At 49.2% G+C, this 17,805-nt stretch overlaps 1 protein-coding gene across 1 annotated transcript in view; it reads left to right on the top strand.

Annotated features, from left to right (window-relative positions):
• The first annotated feature begins 6,840 nt into the window (after positions 1 to 6,840).
• Positions 6,841 to 17,805, top strand: part of LOC309550882 (uncharacterized protein) — a 110,779-nt gene continuing 99,814 nt past the window's right edge. Inside the window, exon 1 of the mRNA XM_082251258.1 lies at positions 6,841 to 6,934. Within this exon, the coding sequence (XP_082107384.1) occupies positions 6,892 to 6,934 (43 nt within the window). The 5' untranslated portion in view covers positions 6,841 to 6,891. The remainder of the gene's footprint in view (positions 6,935 to 17,805) is intronic.

The raw sequence follows: 17,805 nt of genomic DNA, 5'->3' as shown, positions 1-17,805 counted from the left end.
ATCCCACAGTACAGACCCCCCCAGCACTAATCCCACAGTACAGACCCCCCAGCACTAATCCCACAGTACAGACCCCCCCAGCACTACTAATCCCATAGTACAGACCCCCCAGCACTACTAATCCCATAGTACAGACCCCCAGCACTAATCCCACAGTACAGACCCCCCCCCAGCACTAATCCCACAGTACAGACCCCCCCAGCACTAATCCCACATACAGACCCCCCCAGCACTAATCCCACAGTACAGACCCCCCAGCACTAATCCAACAGTACAGACCCCCCCAGCCCTAATCCCACAGTACAGACCCCCCATCCTTGAAATAACATGGCAGAGGTGCTTAGGTCAACTTGTAAGCAGGTAAGGCTGTTGTGCAGAGGGAAGCAGTCAGATACCGGCATTTTCACATTGCATTGCTTCAATTTCCCTAACCTTTTGTCTGCCTGGGCCCTGGGATCGACTGGGCTGAGGGCTCCCTCCCACTCTCTTTCTCCCTCCCACTCTCTTTTTCCCTCCCGCTCTCTTGCTGGCTGGCTGCCCTCTCTCCTCTCTCCTCTCCCCTCTCTCCTCTCTTCTATCTCCTCTCCACTCTCTCCTCTCCACTCTCCCCTCTGAATCGATCCATCCACTCTTCCTCACTCTCGCTAAATCAGCGTCCTCCACTCCTCCTCACTCTCACTGAGTCAGCGTCCTCCTGTGTCTGTGCAGCAGCAGAGAGAGACTGGAAGACCAACGTCTGGGGTGAGGTGAGGGAAGCAGACAGCGACGCCCAAGCACCGCCCCTATGATGTCGGAGGAGGTCCTGGAATCCAATCCCAGGATAACATGGTGAGTGCTCTGCGCCCCGAGGACACTCTAAGGGACTGCAAATTAGCTTGCCAGAAAGTTGGCACATGATGGGAAAATCTCCACCCCTCTCCATAGCAGCAATGTGTCCGGTGCCCCGCAGCATTAAAGGAATATTTATTTTTTTATTTTTTTAATGCTGATGCTATGTGACTAGCCTTGGGGGGCGGCGCCCCTGCGCCCCCTATTGACCAGCTGCCTCTGATGTGAACCAACCCTTAGACTGGGAGGCTCCAGACTGAAAATCCTTTCAAGGCGCCCCGACTGGGAAAAGATTGAGAAACCCCGGTATAGAGGAACCGTCTCTCCTTTTACCCCCTGCAGAGGCTGAATGACTGGGGGAGGGAGAGGAGAAGAAGAGGAGTTGGGGAATGAATAGATTGGTTCCTTTATATGCAGCTACCCCCACAACTCCTCCTATGCAGCTTCTTTCTGCTGCCCCTCCCGTGTGCTCTCCAATTCCCCCCCCCATGCTTTTTCCTACCCCCCTCCTCCTCCCTATAGCTCTGCAAGGTTTCCCCCTCCCCTCTCCCACTGGCTGCTGCAGGGGATCTGTCAGGATGAAGCCTTTTCCCTGACTCTGTCTATTTGTAACTGAAACATAGTAAACTGTGTTACAATGCTTCCTATCCTTATCCATTTACTCTGTGCAGCTGAGGATTCAGAGATGGAGATGGAAAGCTGTGTCTCAAAGGTGGAACATCAGAGGTCTGTTTAGACTCCTGATATTTCACCAAAGCCCCCCAACGGGGCTTCTAAAAAATTGTAAAACAAATATTTAAAAAAATATTATATTGTAAAAAAAATTAATAAAACAACTGGTAGAAAAATGCAATAAAAATAATAAAACTACTGACACCATTGGCAGAACTACCACACAAACATCGCACTTGCCCTGGCGTTCCGCCACCAGGCTGGGAGGGAAGGGCCCCATCCGGGGGTTAGGGGGGCCCTTCATGGTTTCTTGTATCGGGGCCCTGAAGGTTCTAGTTACTCCACTGGTACTAACCTAACACTGAAAACCAAGTCAGCCATAGAGACCCTAAAAAGACAAGCCATGCAGAGCCTTCTGTGCCATCGGGAGACAGCTGTACCACCTAAAACAACTGGTGAGAGTCTGGCTTATCACCCCGATACTTCTTTATAGAAGTGAAGTTTGGGGTTCTGATACCTACCCAGACCAATCCAAATGGGATTCCAATCCAACAGAAAAATTTCATTTGGAATTCTGCAAGCACCTCATCCAAATACATCGGAGTTCCTCCAACAGGGCTTGCCGGTCTGAGCTGGGCAGATTTCTCTTACTTCTTGCAGTACAGAAGGGGGCGCTATCATACTGGGACCACCTACAAAACAGCAGTCCTAACTCCTACCACCATAAAGCCTTGCTGACTGATAAGTATCAGCCCAAGCCATGCGGCCTGCAACAACTCATCATCGCCTTGTCTATCCCAAACCCACAAAATCTCACATAAAAAAACATAATAAATAATTCCAAAGAAAAATATGTTGGAGAATGGAGAAATGAAATAACAAACTCCAGGAAACGAACTGCTTACCAGTCACTGCAGAGACTACAAGCCGGCCCCGTACCTGAGACAGCCATACAACTGTATGCATTGCATGCTGCTGTGGTAACACCAGTGTGGAGATCTAGGTTAAAGCGGGCAGTGAGGAGGTGATACTGTCTAATGCTTTCTGAAGAGTGATCTGAATGTGGATTGCTCTTCAGAAAGCAAAGCTAGTGTGGATGAGCCCTAAAGATGAAGCAGAGGGACAGAACACACAGAGATCCTGCATTCTTTTCTTCCAGTCAGAAATCTCTGTAAGAAAGAAGACTTCTGCTGGGAGGAAGGAAGAGTCTCTGCAAGAAACAGGACTTCTGCTGGTAGGAAGGAAGAGTCTCTGTAAGAAAGAAGACTCCTGCTGGTAGGAAGGAAGAGTCTTTGTAAGAAAGAAGACTTCTGCTGGTAGAAAAGAAGAGTCTCTGTAAGAAAGAAGACTTCTGCTGGTAGGAAGGAAGAGTCTCTGTAAGATACAAGACTTCTGCTGGTAGGAAGGAAGAGTCTCTGTAAGAAAGAAGACTTCTGCTGGTTGGAAGGAAGAGTTTCTGTAAGAAACAAGACTTCTGCTGGTAGGAAGGAAGAGTCTCTGTAAGAAACAGGACTTCTGATGGTAGGAAGGAAGAGTCTCTGTAAGAAAGAAGACTTCTGCTGGTAGGAAGGAAGAGTCTCTGTAAGAAACAAGACTTCCGCTGGTAGGAAGGAAGAGTCTCTGTAAGAAAGAAGACTTCTGCTGGTAGGAAGGAAGAATCTCTGTAAGAAAGAAGACTTCTGCTGGTAGGAAGGAAGAGTCTCTGTAAGAAAGAAGACTTCTGCTGGTAGGAAGGAAGAGTCTCTGTAAGAAAGAAGACTTCTGCTGGTAGGAAGGAAGAGTCTCTGTAAGAAAGAAGACTTCTGCTGGTAGGAAGGAAGAGTCTCTGTAAGAAAGAAGACTTCTGCTGGTTGGAAGGAAGAGTCTCTGTAAGAAAGAAGACTTCTGCTGGTAGGAAGGAAGAGTCTCTGTAAGAAAGAAGACTTCTGCTGGTTGGAAGGAAGAGTTTCTGTAAGAAACAAGACTTCTGCTGGTAGGAAGGAAGAGTCTCTGTAAGAAACAGGACTTCTGATGGTAGGAAGGAAGAGTCTCTGTAAGAAAGAAGACTTCTGCTGGTAGGAAGGAAGAGTCTCTGTAAGAAACAAGACTTCCGCTGGTAGGAAGGAAGAGTCTCTGTAAGAAAGAAGACTTCTGCTGGTAGGAAGGAAGAATCTCTGTAAGAAAGAAGACTTCTGCTGGTAGGAAGGAAGAGTCTCTGTAAGAAAGAAGACTTCTGCTGGTAGGAAGGAAGAGTCTCTGTAAGAAAGAAGACTTCTGCTGGTAGGAAGGAAGAGTCTCTGTAAGAAAGAAGACTTCTGCTGGTAGGAAGGAAGAGTCTCTGTAAGAAAGAAGACTTCTGATGGTAGGAAGGAAGAGTCTCTGTAAGAAAGAAGACTTCTGATGGTAGGAAGGAAGAGTCTCTGTAAGAAAGAAGACTTCTGCTGGTAGGAAGGAAGAGTCTCTGTAAGAAAGAAGACTTCTGCTGGTAGGAAGGGATGTAAGTGGGTGCCCATTGGATGCTGAGGACCTTTCCCAGCCAGGTGTCAAGATAAACACAACATGAACTCATTATAAGAGCAGACTTCCCTCAGCTCCTGTTCCCCTCTCCCTATCTCTGACTATCCATGATTCTGCTCTCCCTTCCCTAAAGCAAAGGAAAAAACTCACTGTGACTCAGAGGAGCTGAGGGGTGGTGTTGGCTTCTTCGTCCTCTTCCCTGGAACTGGCTGAAGTTAAAATCTGGTGGAAGTGGAAAGGAGAGGGGCTGAACCATGAATACATCATGACTGGCTAAGATTTAGCAAGTGAATGAAAAGATCCCTGCATATGCTGGCCAAACACTGGAAGAACTGGAAGAACTGGATTGACCACTAAGCAACCTATTCATTCCCTTGGGATCTCTTGCCTTGACTGCTGTAACTTCCTCCTCATTGACCTACCTCTCTGCAGACTATCCCCCCTTCTATCTATCATGAATGCTGCTGCCAGACTCATCCCCTTACCAACCACTAGAGATGTGCGAGTCGTTTTTTGTTATTTGAAGATTCTGATGTATCGCAATGTCTGAATGAAATAGTAACAAATTTTGTTAAAATTCATTAAAATTAGTTTTGTATATTTGTTTTCTAAGGATTTTCATATTTTCAGAATGATTAGAATTTGGATCGGTCGAAAAATGATCAATCGATTTGAGTTCTGTGTGAAGAATAGCTGGTTGTTAAGCAGCGGGTCGGGAACCCGGCCACCATGTCCTTCGCCATTGAGAGCTGAAATGTAAACCAAACAACGGCGGCAATTAAAAGTGTATTTAAAAAATGGTGTGGGGTCCCCCTCAGTCTGAATTCTAAGGGGAACCCTATGCCAAATTTAAAAAACAAAGAATGGCATGGGGTCCCCCCAAAATCCATACCAGACCCTTACCTGAACATGCAGCCCGGCAGATCAGGAAACGGGGGCACCCTGTGTCCATGTTGATGGGGACAAGGGCTTCATCCCCACAACCCTGGGTGGTGGTTGTGGGGGTCTGTTGGTGGGGGGCTTATCGGAATTCGAAAGCCCCATTTAATAAGGGTGCCCCCAGATCCCGCCCCCCCATGTGAATGAGTATGGCGTAAATTGTACCTCTACCCAGTCACCAAAAATGTGTAACAAGTGAATAAAGACAGTAAATTAGTTTTTAACAATTCCTTTATTAAAAAATAGGAAACAATGTCCCCCAATGTAGAGCCGTCTACCGCACCGCCAAACCCCAAAAAAAGAAAAAAGAAGAAAAACCTCCAGTCTCGTTGAACATTCCCCGCGGACTGCCTGCTTCTCTACCTGACACTTCTTATATAGGTAAGGGTCGGGGCTACCTGGTGACTCTGCCCCCTTGTGGCATCACTGACCCAGCATGCCCCCTTCACAACCCCTCCCATTTATAGCCTGCCTCTGGCACACACCCCCTCCCAATCACAGCCTGCCACTGGCTCCCCTCCCAATCACAAACTGCCACTGGCACACACCCCCTCCCACTCACAGCCTGCCTCTTACACCACTCCCCCCAATCACAGCCATCGCCCAGGCACACACCTCCTCCCAATCACAGCCTGCCTCTTGCACCCCTCCCCTCCCATCACAGCCTAACTCTGGCCTTCCAATATCACAGCCTGCCTCTGGAACACACCCCCTCCCAATCACAGTCTGCCTCTTACACCCCTCCCCTCCCATCACAGCCTAACTCTGGCCTTCCAATCACAGCCTGCCTCTGGAACACACCCCCTCCCAATCACAGCCTGCCTCTTGCACCCCTCCCCTCCCATCACAGCCTAACTCTGGCCTTCCAATCACAGCCTGCCTCTAGCACCCCCCAAATCACAACCTGCTCCTGGCACACACCCTCCCAATCACAACCTGCTCCTGGCACACACCCCCTTTCAAGCAGAGTCCCAGTTGCAGCCCACCTCTGGAACTCACCCCCTCCCAATCACAGCTTCCTCTTGCCCCCCTCCCATCACAGCCTGCCTATGGCCTCCTAATCACAGCCTGACTCCTAAACACAACTCTTCCCAAGCACATCCTGTCTCTTGAACACACCCCCTCCTAATCATAGCCTGTCTCTTGAACACACCCCCTCCCAATCACAGCCTGTCTCTTGAACACACCCCCTCCTAATCACAGCCTGTCTCTTGAACACACCCCCTCCCAATCACAGCCTGTCTCTTGAACACACCCCCTCCCAATCACATCCTGTGACTTTGTGTTCTCCGCAGTCCTTGTCAAGCACTGCAATACCAGATCTGAGCTCCAGATGGCAGCAGAGTTTCCATCATGTGACTATGTGTTCTCCGCAGTCCTTGTCAAGCACTGCAATACCAGATCTGAGCTCCAGATGGCAGCAGATTGCAAACTGCTGTATTAAAGCCCAACTCCAGCTAAAACAGTTTTTTCCATAGTTTTCTATGGAGCAATGAAGGATTATAAGTAGGGCACAGTTGGAGGAAATTTACCGCCCATTTCCTGTCTCCATGGCTGAGTGCATTAAGGACAGGAGGAGATTTGTCTGGATTTCAGATGTTTTCATTGTTCTGCCTTTCTGCCCCTCTTCCTCTCCTTTTGCTCCTCTCCCCTGATCTACCCCCCACCATGCCTTAATCTCTGTGCAGGCACTATAACAGAAAGATCATCCATCATCTTAGTGTGAGATTTTCCCCACTATGCAGTCTCACTCCCTCCGCTGCATTCTCACACATTGTGTCTGTATTTGGTTGATAATGTGACGGAGAAACAGGAAGTCAGCACTGAGTTATTGTCATCTCAGATAATCGTCTTCCTGGCACTGAGATCTGATCTTCTCCTTTCTGTTCTTATTTCACATCAGTGTCAGAGGGGCACCGCCGTCTCCTGGGGTCCCTCTGTGTGCCATTGTCCAGGATGAGGGTCTCCGCTGTGATCTGGGGGTGTCTCTGCATTGTTGGTAAGTTCAGGAAGACTCATCAATACATAGATATTAGGGGTGAGAGGGACATAGGATGAGAGGGTCCCTTATTCATCAGTGTATAGGATGAGGGTCTCCTCTGTGATCTGGGGTCCTCTCTTCATCAGTGTTTGGGATGGGGGTTCACTATGTGATCTGGGGTCCCTCTCTTCATTAATGTCTGGGATGAGGGTCTCCTCTGTGATCTGGGGTAACTTTCTTCATCAGTGTCTAGGATGTGGGTTCCCACTGTGATTTGGAGTCCCTTTTTTCATCAGTAATTGGGATGGGGGTTCACTATGTGATCTGGGCTCCCTCTCTTCATCAGGGTCTAGGATGTGGGTTCCCACTGTGATTTGGGGTCCTCTCTTCATCAGTGTTCTAGGATGTGGGTTCTCACTGTGATTTGGGGTCCCTCTCCTCATCAGTGTCTAGGATGGGGGTTCACACTGTGATCTGGGGCCCCTTTCTTCATCAGTGTCTGGGATAGGGGTTCCCACTGTTATCTGGGGTCCCTCTCCATCACTGTTTGGGATGTGGGTTCCCACTGTGATTTGGGGTCCCTTTCTTCATCAGTATCTAGGATGTGGGTTCCCACTGTGATTTGGGGTCCTCTCTTCATCAGTGCTCTAGGATGTGGGTTCTCACTGTGATTTGGGGTCCCTCTCCTCATCAGTGTCTAGGATGGGGGTTCACACTGTGATCTGGGGCCCCTTTCTTCATCAGTGTCTGGGATAGGGGTTCCCACTGTTATCTGGGGTCCCTCTCCATCACTGTTTGGGATGTGGGTTCCCACTGTGATTTGGGGTCCCTTTCTTCATCAGTGTCTAGGATGTGGGTTCCCACTGTGATTTGGAGTCCCTTTTTTCATCAGTAATTGGGATGGGGGTTCACTATGTGATCTGGGCTCCCTCTCTTCATCAGGGTCTAGGATGTGGGTTCCCACTGTGATTTGGGGTCCTCTCTTCATCAGTGTTCTAGGATGTGGGTTCTCACTGTGATTTGGGGTCCCTCTCCTCATCAGTGTCTAGGATGGGGGTTCACACTGTGATCTGGGGCCCCTTTCTTCATCAGTGTCTGGGATAGGGGTTCCCACTGTTATCTGGGGTCCCTCTCCATCACTGTTTGGGATGTGGGTTCCCACTGTGATTTGGGGTCCCTTTCTTCATCAGTATCTAGGATGTGGGTTCCCACTGTGATTTGGGGTCCTCTCTTCATCAGTGTTCTAGGATGTGGGTTCTCACTGTGATTTGGGGTCCCTCTCCTCATCAGTGTCTAGGATGGGGGTTCACACTGTGATCTGGGGCCCCTTTCTTCATCAGTGTCTGGGATAGGGGTTCCCACTGTTATCTGGGGTCCCTCTCCATCACTGTTTGGGATGTGGGTTCCCACTGTGATTTGGGGTCCCTTTCTTCATCAGTGTCTAGGATGTGGGTTCCCACTGTGATTTGGGGTCCTCTCTTCATCAGTGTCTAGGATGTGGGTTCCCACTGTGATTTGGGGTCCTCTCTTCATCAGTGTTCTAGGATGTGGGTTCTCACTGTGATTTGGGGTCCCTCTCCTCATCAGTGTCTAGGATGGGGGTTCACACTGTGATCTGGGGCCCCTTTCTTCATCAGTGTCTGGGATAGGGGTTCCCACTGTTATCTGGGGTCCCTCTCTTCATCACTGTTTGGGATGGGGGTTCCCACTGTGTTCTGGGGTCCTTCTCTTCATCCGTGTTTGGGATGAAGGTCTCCTTTGTGATCTGGGGTACCTATTTTTATCAGTGTCTGAGATGATGGTCTCCACTGTGATCTGGGGTCTCTCTCTTCATCAGTGTCTGTGATGGGGGTTCCCACTCTTGTCTAGAGTCCCTCTCTTCATCAGTGTTTAGGATGAGGTGCACAGCTTTGATCTGGAGTTCCTCTCTTTAATAATGTGTGTAATGGGGGTTCCCACTGTGATCTGGGGTCCCTTTGTTCGTCAGTGTCTGGGATGGGGGTTCCCACTGTGATCTGGGGTGCCTCTCTTCATCAGTATCTGGGATGGTGGTTCCCACTGTTATCTGGGGTCCCTCTCTTCATCACTGTTTGGTATGGGGGTTCCCACTGTTATCTGGGGTCCTTCTCTTTATCAGTGTCTGGGATGGGGGTTCCCACTGTGATCTGGGGTTCCTCTCTTCATCAGTGTCTGGGATGGGGGTTCCCACTGTTATCTGGGGTCCCTCTCTTCATCAGTATCTGGGATGGTGGTTCCCACTGTTATCTGGGGTCCCTCTCTTCATCACTGTTTGGTATGGGGGTTCCCACTGTTATCTGGGGTCCTTCTCTTTATCAGTGTCTGGGATGGGGGTTCCCACTGTGATCTGGGGTTCCTCTCTTTATCAGTGTCTGGAATGGGGGTTCCCACTGTGATCTGGGGTTCCTCTCTTCATCAGTATCTGGGATGGTGGTTCCCACTGTTATCTGGGGTCCCAGTCTTCATCACTGTTTGGTATGGGGGTTCCCACTGTTATCTGGGGTCCTTCTCTTTATCAGCATCTGGGATGGGGGTTCCCACTGTGATTTGGGGTTCCTCTCTTCATCAGTGTCTAGGATTGGGGTTCCCACTGTGATCTGGGGTCCCTGTCTTCATCAGTGTCTGGGATGGGGGTTCCCACTCTCGTCTTGAGTCCCTCTCTTCATCAGTGTTTAGGATGAGGGGCACAGCTTTGATCTGGGGTTCCTCTCTTTTATAATGTATGGAATGGGGGTTCCCATTGTGATCTGGGGTCCCTTTCTTCATCAGTGTCTGAGATGAGGGGCACAGCTGTAATATGGGGTTCCTCACTTCATTAGGGTCTGGGATGAGGATCTCTGCTGTGATTTGGGGTCCTTTTCCTTATCAATGGTTGGGATTTGGACCCCTGCTTTGATCTGGGGTCTCTCTCTTCATCATTGTCCTAGATGAAAGTCTCTTCTGTGATCTGGGGTCCCTCTGTTCATCCTCTGGAAGGAGGGGTCCCACTGTAAACTAAGGGTCCTTCTCTTCATTCGTTTTTTTGATGAGGGTCTCAACTGTGATCTGGGGTCCCTTGCTTCATCATTTTCTGGGATGAGGGGCCCCGATGTGATCCGGGGTCCATCATCAATTTCTGGGACAAGGGGCACCCTGTGATCTGGGGTCCATATCTCTTTATCAGTATCTGGAATGAGGGTCTCCACTGTAAAGAGGGTTCAAATCTTCATCACTGTCTGGGATGAGGAGCTCAGCTGTGATCTGTGGCCCCTCTCCATCAGTGTCCAGGCTAAGGGACTCAACTGTTACTGGGGTCCCTTGCTTCACCAGTGTCTAGGGTGATGGGTCTGCTGTGATCTGGGGTCCCTCTCTTCATCAATGCCCAGGATGAGGGACTTCACTGTTATATGGGGTCCCTCTGTTCATCAGTGTCTGGAATGAGGGGCTCCACTGTGATTGGGGTCTCTTGCTTCACCAGTGTCTAGGATGAGGGGTCTGTCATGATCTTGGGTACCTCTCTTCATTAGTGTTTAGGATGAGGGGCTCCACAGTTATCTGGGGCCCCTCTTCATCCGTGTCTTGGGTCAGAGGCTCCACTGTAAATGGTGTCCCTCTCTTCATCAGTGTCTGGGATGAGGGGTTCAACTGTGATCTGGGGTCCTTTAATTCATCAGTGTCTGGTGATGAGGGGCTCCAATGTGAATGAGGTCCCTTGCTTCACCAGTGTCTGGGATGAGGGGTCTATCGTGATTGTGGGTCCCTCTCTTCATTAATGTCTAAAATGAGGGGCTCCACTGTTATCTGGGGCCCCTATCTTCATTAGTGTCTTGGGTCAGGGGCTCCACTGTGAATGGGGTCCCTCTGTTCATTACTGTCTGTTCATTAGTGTCTGTGATGGGGGGCTCTGCTGTTATCTGGGGTCCCTCTGTTCATCAGTTTCTGGGATGATGGGCTCCACTGTAAATGGGGTTCCTGTCATCATGGGGGATGGACCCTTCCTGTTCCAACATGACTGCACACCACCAATGCACAAAGCAAGGTCCATAAAGACATGGATGAGTGAGTTTGGGGTGGAGGAACCTGACTGGCCTGCACAGAGTCCTGACCTCAACCCGGGGCCTTCCCAAAACTCTTCCCACAAAGTTGGGGGCATGAAATTGTCCAAAATGTCTTGGTACGCTGACGCCTTAAGAATTCCCTTCACTGGAACTAAAGGGCCAAACCCAACCCCTGAAAAACAACCCCACACCATAATCCCCCCTCCCCCACACCTTAATCCCCCCTTCACCAAATGATTTGGACCAGTGCACAAAGCAAGGTCCATAAAGACATGGATGAGCCAGTTTGGGGTGGAGGAACTTGACTGGCCTGTACAGAGTCCTGACCCCATCCCTATAGGGGTTGAAATAGAGTGGAGTGTGAGCCAGGCCTTCTCATCCAACATCAGTGCCTGACCCTACAAATGCGCTTCTGGAAGAATGGTCAAACATTCCCATAGACACTCCTAAACCTTGTGGACAGCCTTCCCAGAAGAGATGAAGCTGTTATAGCTGCAAAGGGTGGAGCCGACTCAATATTGAACCCTCCGGACTAAGACTGGGATGCCATTAAAGTTGATGTGTGTGTAAAGGCCGGCGTCCCAATACTTTTGACCACATAGTGTGGGTGTGGTGCAGGGGCAGTATAGGCGTGGTGAAGATACAGTAAGGAACTTTTCACACTAGAATGTAGTTGCGGTACATCCACATTGCATGCCAGTTTCCCGCACCGCATTCAAATCGCACTGCCCTTGCAATCTGCAGCGGGTGTCAGTGCAAATATAAGAACACCCCAAACACGGGTCACAAATACAATGTGTTTGCCCGCCCCGGATTGCATGGTACAAATATACCATGCGATCCAGTTACAGTGCATTTCCAAATATACTGCAGGCACTACTTTTGGGGTGATTTCATCTTATTCAGAATGAAGGGACTGAAATCGCAGAGAACCGCATGGGAATTGCACAGGAACATGCAGCAAGATCCTGTGTGATTGACATGCAGTTCCTAGTGGGATTTGGCCCTAGGGGCCCCTATACACTTGCTTCAATATCTGGCATTGGACGCGCTTTTTTAAAGCACTCTGAATTCCAGCCAAAGCTCCTCCCACTAAATAAAATGGTTCCTTACAGTCCTGGTCACATGCTGTGTTTGCTTCGCTTCAAAAATGATCCCCCGAGTCGCTTTCTTGGTGCTTCAAAGCGTCTCCGAAGCCTCCATAGAAGTCCAGGACAACGCTTGCTAACAGCACCTGCAGCTTTCGAGGGGCTTTTATTCAGCCTTGCTTTGTATTGGAGGTATAGAAGGTATGAGATATCCCAGGATGCACTGGGAAACCAACAAGTGAACCACAAAGATGTCACCAGCAGTCACTTCGGGTTCATGTGTAGATATTCTGGGAGTGTCTGGTGCAGACGTCACATCTGGTGTGCAGCATGGAGCAGCAGGAAGGTGAGCGGGGTCCCGACTGGAGTGAAGCAACTAGCAGATGGCACACATGTGGTGTGTAACATGGGAACGCTATAGCAAAAGGTGGAGAGAGAGGACTAAGGAGAGAGAGGACTAAGGAGAAAGGATCAGCAGAGCTGGGGGACCAGAGCAGGAGAGACTAGCAGATGTCAAATGTGGTGAGCAGCATGACAGCAATATAGCGGGGGATGAGCAGGGACTGGAGAGAGAAAGGACTAAGTGGTGGAGAATCAGCAGAGCTTGGGGGACCAGGGTGGGATAAACTAGCATATGTCACAAGTAGAGTAATATAGCAGGGGATGAGTGGGGACTGGAGAGAGAGGAGGATCAGCAAACCAGAGGATCAACAGAGCTAGGTATTACTACTAAGTGGGGGATCACCAGAGCTGGGGGTTACTACTGAGTGAGGGATTAGCAGAACTGGGGCTTTCAACTGAGTGGGGGGGGGGGGAATCAGCAGAGCTGGGGGTTTACTACTGAGTGGGGGATTAGCAGAACTGGGGCTTTCTACTGAGTGGGGGATTAGCAGAGCTTGGGGTTACTACTGAGTAGGGAATCAGAAAAGCTAAATGTTACTTATAAGTGGGAGATCAGCAGAGCTGTGGGTTACTACTGAGCAAGGGATTATCAGAGCTGGGGGTTGCTACTGAGTGGGATATCAGAAGATCTGGAGGTTACTAATGAGTGGGGGATCAGCAGAGCTTTGGGTTACTACTGAGTGAGGGATTAGCAGAGCTGGGGTTACTACTGAGTGGGAGATCAGAAGAGCTGGAGGGTACTAATGAGTGGGGGATCTGCAGAGCTGTGGGTTACTACTGAGTAGGGGATCATAAGAGCTGAATGTCACTAATAAGTGGGGGATCTGTGGGTTAGTACTGAGCGAAGGGATTATCAGAGTTGGGGTTGCTACTGAGTGGGAGATCAGAAGAGCTGGAGGGTACTAATGAGTGGGGGATCAGCAGAGCTGTGGGTTACTACTGAGATAGGGATTAGCAGAACTGGGGCTTACCACTGAGTGAGGGATTAGCAGAGCTGTGGGTTACTACTGAGTGAGGGATCAGCAGAGCTTGGGGTACTACTAGGTTGCCATCTAATCCCTTTAAACCCAACACATGAATTACACAGGATCTGATGTTAATGTAAGGCACATCAGGCACCAAGTGAGTTTAATTCCCACCTTAATCAGCCCCAGAAGCTGTGTAATTAATATGTGTTTGGGTTTAAAGGCAAGAGGTGGCAACCCCAGATACTACTGAGCTATGGATCTGCTGAACAAAGGAAATAATGAGCTGGGGATCTGCTGAACGGGAGTACTGAAGAGCTGGAGGTATTACTGAGTTGGGATTACTATTGAGCTGGGGGTTATACTGGGCCCCTTTAAAACAAATAGAAAATTAACACTGTAATGGAACCGCGACCCGCACTGTGCTTGTAGACGTCCGTCAGTATACGGCTTCCTCCAGTCTGGAACATAGATATCAAATATTCCAGCCGCCCTCATACAAAGCTAGCCGACAACTTAGCTTGTACTGGAATCTTCTTTTTGAACAGTCTCACAGAATATATATACAGCATGGACCTCCCCCTTCTGATCAGATTACCACACACAGGTCAGGGATTGCCTGATTACATTATCATATGCAGATGAAATTGTATACAGAAATAGAATTACCCTGAACTAATTATCTAGCCATCTGGACAGAAACAATGTATGAGTTCATTAACAATTAACAATGGGACGGACAGACTTAACAGAATCCACATCACACCTCAATACACAGACAATAAGAAGAGACCCCCAGTGACAGACTGTCCGTCTCTGACACTGAAGAACATAGAACAGAGGACAATGTGATTGGCTCTATCAATGAACATGTTCAGAATCAGACAGGAATAGTCCTCACACATCTCCTGAGATATATGGCTGATAAATATTACTGTCCTATTTGAAGTAATACAAACCATATTCTCAGTGTCCATTAAGTCCATCATCTCCTTCGTCACCCTGTGTCCCCAATAGACACAGGGTGACTTACACATAAGAGGGGCCGGGGGGCTGAGAGAGGGATTTCCCAACCTCTCTAAGGTAAGTTGGGTTCCACCGCGCCCCAACCAAAGTGACCCCCAAAGTGACTCACACATACGGGACATTTTCCAAGCTTCAAAAAAGCGTCACCGAGACATGAAAGACATAAAAATGTATGGTGAAGTGGATGGCACTGTAATGTGTTCAAATCAAATCAAGTGTAAATCAGCCCTAAAGGTGCAATGTTCCTAAAGTCCTGCCTCCAGTAACCCAGTCCCTGCTAGCAGTGTGAACAAAGGGCAGTGCCCTCTCACCAGTCCCTGCTAGCAGTGTGAACAAAGGGCAGTGCCCTCTCACCAGTCCCCGCTAGCAGTGTGAATAATGGGCAGTGTCCTCTCACCAGTCCCTGCTAGCAGTGTGAATAATGGGCAGTGCCCTCTCACCAGTCCCTGCTAGCAGTATGAACAATGGGCAGTGCCCTCTCACCAGTCCCTGCTAGCAGTGTGAACAATGGGCAGTGTCCTCTCACCAGTCCCTGCTAGCAGTATGAACAATGGGCAGTGCCCTCTCACCAGTCCCTGCTAGCAGTATGAACAATGGGCAGTGCCCTCTCACCAGTCCCTGCTAGCAGTGTGAATAATGGGCAGTGCCCCCTCACCAGTCCCTGCTAGCAGTGTGAACAATGGGCAGTGCCCTCTCACCAGTCCCTGCTAGCAGTGTGAATAATGGGCAGTGCCCTCTCACCAGTCCCTGCTAGCAGTGTGAACAATGGGCAGTGCCCTCTCACCAGTCCCTGCTAGCAGTGTGAATAATGGGCAGTGCCCTCTCACCAGTCCCTGCTAGCAGTGTGAACAATGGGCAGTGCCCTCTCACCAGTCCCTGCTAGCAGTGTGAACAATGGGCAGTGCCCTCTCACCAGTCCCTGCTAGCAGTGTGAACAATGGGCAGTGCCCTCTCACCAGTCCCTGCTAGCAGTGTGAACAATGGGCAGTGTCCTCTCACCAGTCCCTGCTAGCAGTGTGAACAATGGGCAGTGTCCTCTCACCAGTCCCTGCTAGCAGTGTGAACAATGGGCAGTGCCCTCTCACCAGTCCCTGCTAGCAGTGTGAACAATGGGCAGTGCCCTCTCACCAGTCCCTGCTAGCAGTGAGAACAATGGGCAGTGTCCTCTCACCAGTCCCTGCTAGCAGTGAGAACAATGGGCAGTGTCCTCTCACCAGTCCCTGCTAGCAGTGAGAACAATGGGCAGTTCCCTCTCACCCGTCCCTGCTAGCAGTGTGAATAATGGGCAGTGCCCTCTCACCAGACCCTGCTAGCAGTGTGAACAATGGGCAGTGCCCTCTCACCAGACCCTGCTAGCAGTGTGAACAATGGGCAGTGCAGCCTGGCAGGTCAGGAAAGGGGAATGACGAGCGAGTGCCCCCCCCCCCGCTCCTGAACCATACCAGGTCCTAAACATGGGGGGTGTGCTTTAGGGCAGGGGGGGCCCTGCCCCCTTACCCCAAAGCACCTTGTCCCTTTGTTGATGGGAAATAGGACCTCATCCCCACAACTGTGGCCAGAATCTTATCAGAATCTGGAAGCCCCCTTTAACAAGGTGGCCCCCAGATTGCGGCCCCCAGATCCCGGCTCCCAGATCCCGGCCCCATGTGAATGAGTTTCAGGTACATACCCCTACCCGTTCCCCAACAGGTGTACAAAAAGTAATAAAACAAGACAAGTTTTTGATAAATCCTTTATTAAAAATAAAAAAAATAGGGTCTTCCAATGTAAATCCATCGTCAGTTACACCGCCCACCACATCACTGACCTAAAAAATAAAAAAATAAATAAAAAACGCTCCGCCTCCTGGGAGGTTTTCCGCTGAATGCCTCCTCTGGGCTTTGACATTTCCTATATAAGTAACGGTGGGGCCTCCTGGCATCATCACCCGTTGGCCCTGCCCCCTTCTGACATCACAGGCCCAGCATGCACCAGTCTGTGATGTTAGAAGGGGCAGGGCCACTGGGTGACATAGACAGGTGGCCACACCCCCTTACCTATATAAGAAATGTCAAAGCGCAGAGGAGGCACTTTTTTTTTTTCAATAAAGGAATTGTCAAAAATGTGTCTCTTGTGTTTATGACTCGTTGTACACTTTTTTGGTTAATGGGTCGGGGTATAATGCCCCAGATACTCATTCACATGGGTGAGAGGTGGGATCTGGGGGCCCCTTGCTAAAGGAGGCTTCCAAAATCTGATATGCCCCCGCCAGCAAACCCCCACAACTACCAGCCATTGTGGGAGGAGGCCCTTGTCCCCATCAACATGGGGACAAGATGCTTTGGAGTTAGGGGGCGCAGAGCCTCCCTGACCCAAAGCACCCACCCCCCATGTTGAGGGCATGTGGCCTGGTATTGTTTGGGGGGGTAGGCTTGCTTGCCCCCCCCTTTCCTGACCTGCCAGGCTGCATGCCTGGATAAGGGTCTGGTATATATTGGGGGGGACCCCACACCGTTTTTTTTTTCTTTATTTTTTCAATAGCTGGGTGCCGGCAATTGTAACCGCGAGTCAATTTAAATGGGAATTGACTTTTTTTTCTTTAGAAATGTAATTTTTGCTGCAGCAGGTTTTATACATGTTACAGATGCACCACTTTACAGGGACATTAGGGGACCCCCCAGGCACTACATTTAATGGAATTTTTCATTTTTTTTGTTGCACTTTAAGCATCATTAACCAGTTCTGGATCGGATGGATTTGCCCCTTTAATGACCAGGCCATTTTTTGCAATTCAGCACTGCGTTACTTTAACTGGAAATTGCACGGCCTTACAACGCTGTACCCAAATAAAATTGATGTCCCTTTTCCCCACAAATTTAGCTTTCCTTTGGTGGTATTTGATCACTTGTGCGGTTGTTATTTTTTGCGGTATAAACAAGAAAAACGACAATTCTAAAAACAAAATAATAATAATAATAATTCCCATTCTGCTATATAACATTCCCAGAAATAACAATTTCAAAATCACATTTTTTTCATCATTTTAGGACAATTTGTATTCTGCTACAAATTTATGGTTAAAAAATCGCAATAAGCGTATTTTAAATGGGTTTGGGCAAAAGTTATCGCGTCTACAAACTAGGGGAAAGATTTATATCATTTTTATTTATTTATTTATTTTTACTAATAATGGCGGCGATCTGCGATTTTTTTTTTTGCGAGACTGCGACATTGCGGCGGACAGATCGGACCCCTAACTGACATTTTTGACACGTTTGGGGGGACCAGTGACATTACTACAGTAATCAGTGCTATAAATATGCACTGTCACTGTACTAAAGACACTGGCAGGGAAGGGGTTAACCCAGGGGTGA

Source organism: Pelophylax lessonae (assembly GCF_965119305.1).
Source record: "Pelophylax lessonae genome assembly, chromosome: 1".
NCBI lineage: Eukaryota > Metazoa > Chordata > Amphibia > Anura > Ranidae > Pelophylax > Pelophylax lessonae.
The sequence above is the reverse complement of the archived record's forward strand: the minus strand, read 5'-3'. Positions and strand labels throughout refer to the sequence as shown.